The 8714-nt window shown below is 59.6% G+C and overlaps 1 protein-coding gene across 1 annotated transcript; it reads left to right on the plus strand.

Annotated features, from left to right (window-relative positions):
- Nucleotides 1-3112: 3112 nt before the first annotated feature.
- On the plus strand, nucleotides 3113-7962 carry B0T26DRAFT_704403 (clustered mitochondria-domain-containing protein). The gene is made up of 4 exons (XM_060441714.1): nucleotides 3113-3422; nucleotides 3497-3595; nucleotides 3673-3731; nucleotides 3830-7962. Exons 1-4 carry the CDS (start codon nucleotides 3380-3382, stop codon nucleotides 7511-7513), a joined length of 3885 nt encoding a protein of 1294 aa, XP_060298801.1. The 5' UTR covers nucleotides 3113-3379; the 3' UTR covers nucleotides 7514-7962.
- Nucleotides 7963-8714: the final 752 nt, after the last annotated feature.

Consider the following 8714-nt stretch of genomic DNA (forward strand, 5'->3'; position numbering starts at 1 on the left):
CTGCCCGTGACGAAGAGAACAGCGTAGATGCTAGGTTTGCCTGGTCCGGGGCAGAGACGATGGACGTTTCAGTGCCCGGCGACGACGACTGGGATGGGCTGTCGTCGTTGTCGTCGTCGTCGTCGTCGGCCTCCGAGTTGATACTGCTGCTAGTAGTATCGCTCTCGGCCTTGCTTTCGGCCTCGGCCTCTGCCTCGCTATCCGGCGTCTGACGACGCGTCCGTGACGTGGTCCTGGTCCCGAGTCTCAGGACGCGCGTCACGGCCGCGGGGAGCTGGCTGCTGCCAACAGCTGCACGAACTGGAAGACTCCTGGTTTTGGCCAGCTGCCTGGTGAGCGGCCGTGCTGGGCCGACAGGGCTGGCGACGGCAACCCACTCGCTGATGCCGTCGTCCCAGTGGAACCCGGCGGACCATGTCTCCCTTTTCTCGTTGCCGCCTGTCGTGCTCTGCCTCGTCCCGGCGCCGTCTCCAGGGGCGCCGGACAGGGCCTGGGCCTGGGCCTGGGCCTTGAGGCTCTCGGCAAAGGCGAGGTGGCGCAGGTTGCCCGTGTGCTCGGCGAGGTAGAAGGCGCCGTCGACGCGCATGTTGGCCAGCGCGTTGGCGGGCAGGCGCAGCGTGGCCAGCCTGTCGCAGAGCTGCGCGAGGTGGTCGTTGGGCGAGCTGCTGCTGCTGCTGCTGGCCGTGCCGGTGCCGCGGCTGCAGCAGTGCGCGAGCGCGCTGGCGAGCCCCACGGTGGCGTCGTATCGCCGCATCACGCTGTCGTTGCCCCGACAGTCCACCACGCCCTTCCACCCCCCCTCGACCACGGCCGCCGGGCCCGAGTCGGCCGAAGCCCCGGGCTCAAAGCACAGAACCTCGAACAGACTCATGATGTACGTGCCGAGGTCTTGGGCGGCGGCTCCCGCTGTGCGTCGGCTCTGCAGTCTGTCACTGCACGTACGTATGATGCACCACACTCGGCTACTGATAACATCATGCCTGCCTCCTGGCCCGCCCTCGGCGCCCTCTGTACCGCCCTCGGCGCCCTCTGTACCGCCATCGCCACCACCACCGTCCCGTCGGCCAAGCAGGACCATGGACCCGAGCGCGGCGGCCCACGCAACCAGAAGCTTCTGGGCCTTGTCGCCGGGCTCTCCCCCAAAAGTTCCCCTACGGTGCCTGGCCGACGCCAGCCGGCAGAGCTGCTCGAGCGTTCTGGCGACGAAGTCGGCTGCGTGCTGGCAAGGCTGGCGGTCGGCGACGCGCCGCACCGCCGCCGAAAACAGCGCCCGGAAGTGGCCGGTCAGGATCCAGTCGGCGGGCAGCAGGCCGCTGGACAGCAGGGCCGCGAGCCTGCCGAGCAGCAGCGGTTGCCCACTCTCGGCATCGTCTTCTTCCTCCAGCGCCCGGAGAGCGCGCAGCGGCTCGAGGTCGGGCGACGCGAACAGGTTCTCATGCGGGCTGGACGGGCGCGGATACTGACGCAAGACAAAAGCATCAACAAGACCGGCAAGCTCGGCGCGCGGCACGGCGTGCTCAAGACGGCACAGGCGCAGCAGCGCGGCCGCAGCATCGTCGTCGAACAGGCCCTCGGCGACGGCCTCGGCGACGACGCGCAGGCCGTGGGCGCGCACGACCAAACATAAATGGCGCCAGCCGTCGGCGACGCCCAGCGCCTCGAGGTCCGAGTAGACGTCGAACGACAGGTCGGGTTTGTGTAGGGTTGACTGCGAGCCGTGCTTGGCCTCGGCGTCGTGCCGCTCCCACGCCTCCAGCGCCGCCACGTACTCGGGCACCCGCCGCAGGCACATGGCCAGCAGCGACCGCGGCCCCGCCACGCGCGCGTTGCGCTGCCGGCTCGTCGCCCGCAGTAGGGCGTCCAGCGCGCCCACGGCTCGGCTAGTCGGGTCCGACGACGCTTTGTACCGCTGGTGGTGCTGTTGCTGTTGCTGTTGCTGTTGCTCAGCGGCCGGGGCGGCAGCAGCGGTACACTTTCGCCCCGCCTCGTTGCACGCCGTATCTATCCCGGGCTGCTGCTGCTGCCTGGGCGTTGGCGACGAGAGCTGGTGGTTTCGCACGCGGCGCAGGAAGGGCGTCGGCAGCACGGCGTCCTGGGCAGCCGGCCTGTTACCGGCCAGACGGCGCTGCCGCCGCAGCGGGGGCGTGCACACGGCGTCGTCGGTGTCGTGACGCGCTGCTGTTGCTGCTGCTGCTGCTGCTCTGCGGGATGGTTTGCTGGAGTATTTGTGGCGGATCTTCTTCCTGTTGTCGGGCAGGCCGGGCTCGGCGTCTGGGTGGTGCCTCTTGTTGCCCGGGACGCTCGTTGATGTTGATGTTGATATTGTTGCGGGGCCAGAAGATGTTGTGAGCAATGCGCCGTCGGGGCCGGTCGCATGGCTGCGCATCCTCTCCTTTCTCAGCGCCGCGACGTGTGCGAGCAGCGGCCGGAGCAGGCGGTGGCATCTCGTCGCCGTCCACGGCTGGGCCTGTGGCAGTGTTGGGTGTGTTGACTTGGGGCCAGTGCTCCGTCCGGTTGGCGGCAACGACTGCTGATCCATTGCCGCGAGGAGTAAGTAATCTGAAGGGCAGTGTGTGCAATATGCTATGATGGGCGACGGGACAAAGCTGTCAGGCCAGGGCTCATGAGAATGGCGACATGAATGAAGAGAAGAAAAAGGCAAAGAAAACTGACAAAAAAGGAGGCAAAATCGGGTTATGCCATGTCTTGTATCATGCATGCAATAATTATTGAAAAAGCCGTGGACGTTAGCACCGTGTCGTTGAAAAAAAAAAAAAAAAAAAAGTCACCGTCGTCGTCGTCGCTGTAATGAGATGTGTTACGAATTCCATGTTTTCTTTGTTGGATGTTTACCTGGCGTTGACACTTTGGGCCTAGCCGCCTGCATGGTGGGGAGTCAGACCCATGTAACCCACAGCTTGTCTGGGGCGTCTCGCTCGGATTGGTCGGCTTCTGGGCTTCAAGGCGGCCCCCCGATTCGCTCCGACCTAGGTCCCCGTCAAGGTGCTTGACTCGCCAATGGGCCGGCTGTTCCCGCGCGAAAATCTGCGGGCATCGTAAAAAAAAAGTTGGCAAGGTGCTGCACGAAGATCTGAAAAAAATTTATAGAGTCACCGGATGCCCTGAGTCCGCCCGCCAGCCATTGCCCATACCTACTACCCTCGCAGTCGTTCCCTTTCCCGTGTTCGACAAGATAACGAGTGCGTGCTACGGATTAACTATTAATTACTCATCTAATTGGGCGTTTCTTTTCTGTCCGTTCACTTTTATCTCTACCCCGTACTTCCTGTTCATTCTCCAATAACACGCGGTTTTTTTGGGGGGTTTTTCTTTGGTTTTTTTTTGCCCGGAGTGTCCATCACCAAGAGAAAAAAGCACAATGGCTACGACATCTTCAACAAACGGCACCAATGCCACACCTGGTACGTTGCATGCTGCAACGTCTCTTCTCCCATGGCCCTACCCCGTGTCGACTGACCTAGCTCCCGCCAAACAGCCAGCCCGGCAGCCGATGCCCCCATAAGTCAGGACTTGTCCGCTGAGACGGCAACGACAAAGCAGTCGCCAGACGACGGCGCGGAACAGGTCGAAGATGGTGCGTACTCCTCGGGAGGTCCAAGTCCCGTGTCGTGCAGCAGGAAGACGCTGTCTAACATGAATCTCGACCACCAGACGTCCCCTTCGTCGTTACAATCGTCCTCCCCCACGACCCCAAAACATTTGAGCTGCCCGTACGTGATTCGCTCCCTCCCAGCAAGCCCACCCACCGGCTTGCTGGGAAAGGCCGAGAGAACCCCAAGACCGGGCCATATGTTCTAAGAAAGCGCAGGTATCTTCTTTGGAACCCATCCACGAAATTCGCCAATCGATAATCGAGCACCCTATTGCCGTCCAGTACTCGTGCTTCCACCTCGAACACAAGGGCGAGCGACTCAACGACTTTCTTCAGGTCTCCGAGGTCAATGGCCTCGTCCACGGCTCGGAGCTACATGTTGTCGAGGACCCATACACAGAGAAGGAGGCCCGCATCCACCTGATCCGCATCAGGGAGCTTATCGGAGCCGCCGGAGACCGCACCGACACCATCCAGGGCATTCTCGCTGGCACCTCCGTTTTCGACGACGTCGTGCCCGAACACCTCCTGTCTCTGGGACCCGACACTGACGCCGACGCTGAGGCTAAGGCCGCTGAGTATGACTTCAACGCCGCCCCTTCGCTGTCGATCCTGCTCCCCCGAGATACAGAGCCAGCACCCAAATCCGTCAAGGGCATCTCGCTGTCCCCGTGGAACCCCCCGCCCGCTCCCCTGCGCCAGAGGGGCCACCTGCTCTACCTCCTGGTCCTGACCAACGAGGGCGAGCAGTTCCAAATCACTGCACATGTCGGCGGCTTTTTCGTCAGCAAGTCAACCAATGCCAAGTTTGATCCCTTCCTCAAGGCTGGCCCCAAGGGAACGTCGGCGCACTCCCTCTTCACCCTGCTCGGCAAGATATCGCCGTCGTTTGCCGCATCCTACGCCGAGTTCCAGGAATTCACCAACCGCAAAGACCCCCTAGCCACTTTTCAGGTTGGCAACACGTTCCCCTCGGCCCCGTGGCTGGTTCCGTCTTCTTCTTCGCCGCTGTGTGCCCACAGCGCCGACCCCACCCGGGTCCAGGAGACCTTTCTGCTGGGCGGTGCCGAGAACACAGATACACTGAGGGACTGGAACGAGGAATTCCAGTCGGCCAAGGAACTGCCCAAGGACACGATACAGGACCGCCTCTTCAGAGAACGTTTACTCTGCAAGCTCTATGCCGACTACAACGACGCTGCTACGCGCGGAGCCGTTCTGGTTGCTCGTGGCGAGGTCGCGCCCCTCAACCCCACCGAGGGTCGGGACGCCCAGATCTTTGTTTACAACAACGTCTTCTTTTCGTTTGGTGCCGACGGTGTCGGTACCTTCACCACCGAGGGCGGTGACGAGGCGGCCAGAGTTGCTACGGGCAAGGATGTCCTCGGCGTCAAGCTCGTCAACCAGCTTGACATTGAAGGATTGTACACGCCGGGAACCGTCGTCGTTGACTACCTAGGCAAGCGCATCGTCGGCCAGAGCATCGTGCCCGGAATATTCAAGCAGCCCGAGCCTGGCGAGAACCAGATCCACTACGGCGCCGTCGATGGCAAGGAGAACGTCGCCGCCGATGAGCGATTTGCGTCTACCTTTGCCAAGGTCGCACAGGCCCTGAGGGTCAAGAAGCACGCCGTGTGGGACAAGGAAAACAAGCGCTTCGATCTTGAAGCCAGCGTTGAAATGAAGGGTCTGCTTGGTACCGACGGCAGGAAGTACGTGCTGGATCTATACCGCATCACGCCCCTAGACATCGCCTGGATGGAGGAGACCGCTATTGAGGGCGCCGAATACCCCCACCGTATGACGGTGCTGCGTCCCGAGCTGGTCGAAGCCCTGGGCAAGCAGAAAGCTCGCGAATACGTCGAGGCCGAGCTTGTAAAGCGCGGAAGCCTCAAGAAGACCACCAACGGCAACGCAGAGCTGAAGGATGCTGAGGCGGACCAAGAAGCCGAGGCGGAAAAGATTGCGACGAACGGCGAGACCAAAGCCGAAGATACAGAGATGTCGGTCGACAAGACTGAATCCGACGTCAAGGCAGAGGTCGAAGAGGAAGCCGAGAAGACGGACCGCATCGACATGGCCGAATTCAATTTCACGCTGAATCCCGACGTGTTCAGTGGCCAGCTTCCCCAGACCGACGAGGAGAAGGCCGAGCTGAAAGAAGACGAGGAGAATGTCCGGGCTGCCTGCGCGTACCTCCGCGATGGCGTTATCCCGCAGCTCCTGTACGACCTGAAAGAGTCAGACATTGGCTTCCCCATGGACGGCCGGTCGCTCACTCGCCTGCTGCACCGCCGCGGCATCAACATGCGCTACCTCGGAAAGCTTGCCACCCTTGGCGCCGATAACAGCCGTGTCGAGTGTCTTTCCAAGCTCTGTGTACGCGAGATGATTGCGAGGTCCTTTAAGCATGTCGCCGCAAAGTACCTGAAATATCTGCCGCTGCCACTGACGTCTCCCTGCTTTTCCCACCTCTTCAACTGCCTTCTCGGGTCTCGGCTGAATCCCAAGCCAGTGCCCGACGTCGATGAGTCCCTCCCGAGTCTTTTCGCCCATGTAGATCTCGCTTTTGAGAAGGTCACGCCCGAGAGCTTGCGGGAAGACATCGAACACGAGACCCTTCGCCGGTACAGATATACGCTCGAGGACGGCTGGTGGAGCCAGATTATGCCCCTCCAGATGCTTCGCGAGGTCTCGCTGAAGCTGGGACTCCAGCTGCAGACGAAGAACTTTGTCTTTGCTCCCGAGGCCGGCGAGCCCGCGCCCGCGCCCGCTGCCAGTGCCCAGGCCCAAGCCCCGACCCCGGCAGAGCCGGCCAAGAAGAGCAAGAAGAAGAAGGCGCGCGATGGGTCGCCCTCTAGCATCGCGTCGTTCACGGTCGCGCCGCACACCTTCAGCCCTGAAGATTTTGTTAACGTCGTGCCCCTCATCAAGGACTCGTGCCCCCGCAGCGCTCTGGCCGAGGAGGCCTTGGAAGCCGGCCGCCTGTCCATCTATCAGAACAACAGGAAGGTCGGTGAGGATCTCCTGCTCGAGTCGCTATCACTGCACGAGCAGATTTATGGTCTCGTCCATCCCGAGCTTGCCCAGATGTACCACACGCTCTCTCAGCTGTACTACCAGCTCGACCAGAAGGAAGTGGCCGTGGAGCTCGCCAGGAAAGCCGCCATTGTTGCCGAGCGGACCGTTGGTCTGGACTCGGCCGAGGCCGTCTTGAACTACCTCAGCCTCAGCCTGTTCCTGCACCAGCGCGGCGAGAGCAGGGTCGCGCTCGTCTACGCCAAGCATGCGATTGACTTGTGGAAGATCATCTACGGATCCGACCACCCCGACACCATCACCACCATCAACAACTATGCCGTCATGCTCCAGAGCGTCAAGGCCTACCACGAGTCGCGCCGGTGGTTTGAAGAGTCGCTCCGCGTCTGCGAGCTGGTCTTTGGCAGGCAGACGGTCAACTCGGCCACCCTACTGTTCCAGCTGGCCCAGGCCCTTGCGCTCGACCAAGACTCCAAGGGCGCCGTCACCCGCATGCGCGAGAGCTACAACATCTTCCTGTCCGCTCTGGGTCCCGAGGATAAGAACACCAAGGAGGCGGAGCACTGGCTGGAGCAGCTGACACACAACGCCGTGTCGATCGCCAAGCAGGCCAAGAATGTCCAGGCACGTAGCGCCAAGGCTGGCTTCCGCATTGGCTCGCTGGCGACGGGCGCCGGGCAGGAGCTTCCTGGAAAGATAACGCCGCCCGCTTCTATGGACAGCCGCAGCATCGACGATCTTATCAAGTTCATCGAGGGGGGCGACAAGAAGAAGGCCAGCGGCGGTGGCAGCAAGAAGAACACGGGACGCAGCAACCCCAAGGCCAGGCGGACTAGCGGAGCCGTCAAGACTAGCCCTTAGTCTGCCTGCTTCCATGTTTTCGTTCTCGTTGTTTACAAACCCCTCAGGGGGTCGGAGCCAGCCTTCCCTTCCCAGCGGACCCGGCAGGCAGTCAGACGCCTCTTACTACGCCACTCAAGCTACAAAAAAAGAAAAAAGGAAGAAAAAACCCCAATCGCTATACCACGGGTGGGTATGAAGAGCCTCTTTTGAACCGCCTGTCTGGCAAGAGGCGTATAACAAACAGCTGTACCGGCGGCCCTTTCTCCTCTCTCCAGACTGTGTGTAATTATTTTGTAAAAAAGAAACCGGGGAAATGGGCATTGTATGTACATAGAAATAGAGGCGTTTGACGAGAGACAAAATTTGGAGGGGACGAGTCCGAAATAGACGGGTCTGAGAGGGTGAAGAAACACTTTTTTACACGTTCACAGCACAGTACATATATATATATATATATATATATATATGTGTGTGTGTGTGTGTTTGAGTGTATGCCTACCTGTCTGTCTGTCTGTCTGTCTACTGGTGCCGGGTTTTGGGTTTGGCTTGGTTTCGTTTCCTTGTATAAAGCAGCGGCATTGTTTTTGTTAAAATCTCATCTCACCTCACCTCACCTCACCTCATATTTGATTCGATTTTATTTTATTTGAGTTGCCACCAGAATTCGAACCGCGGGTGGGTTTGGTGGGTTGTTGTCGCATGGTGGCCCCCCGAGGTATAGAAATATAAGAGAAAACAGGCGGACGAGGAGAGATTGTTGTGTCTGTCTATCTTGTTGATACACGAAAAAGCAAATCTTCACTCTGCCATTCGCTAGCTGCCTTGCCTACCTAGGCTGTAAAAATATGTACATAGATAGATACAGTTATACATTAGGGATGTCAATTCGCTTTTTTTACCTCCCTCGGCGAGCGAGAAACCTGTAGGGGAGGCGTAAGAAATTGAGATCTCTCTTCTCTTTGTTCCGTGCGTTTGCCACCTGATAAATTTTGCACATGAATACAAGCAAATGTAAGTCGGGAAGCTACCCAAGTGTTGTTGTTTTTGTTTGAGCGAGCGTTACCTTGTTTCTCAATCTGGGTTTCGGTAAATTTACCGCCCCCCTTTTTTTCTAGTGAAGGCCGAGTTCTACCTACCTAGGTAGTCTCCTGGGTAGTGAAAGAAAAAGGGGATAAAGAAAAGGGAAGAGCAAAGTACTAAAGGGAGAGGGCTTCACACA

This window comes from Lasiosphaeria miniovina (assembly GCF_030549165.1).
Source record: "Lasiosphaeria miniovina strain SMH2392-1A chromosome Unknown B0T26scaffold_3, whole genome shotgun sequence".
NCBI lineage: Eukaryota > Fungi > Ascomycota > Sordariomycetes > Sordariales > Lasiosphaeriaceae > Lasiosphaeria > Lasiosphaeria miniovina.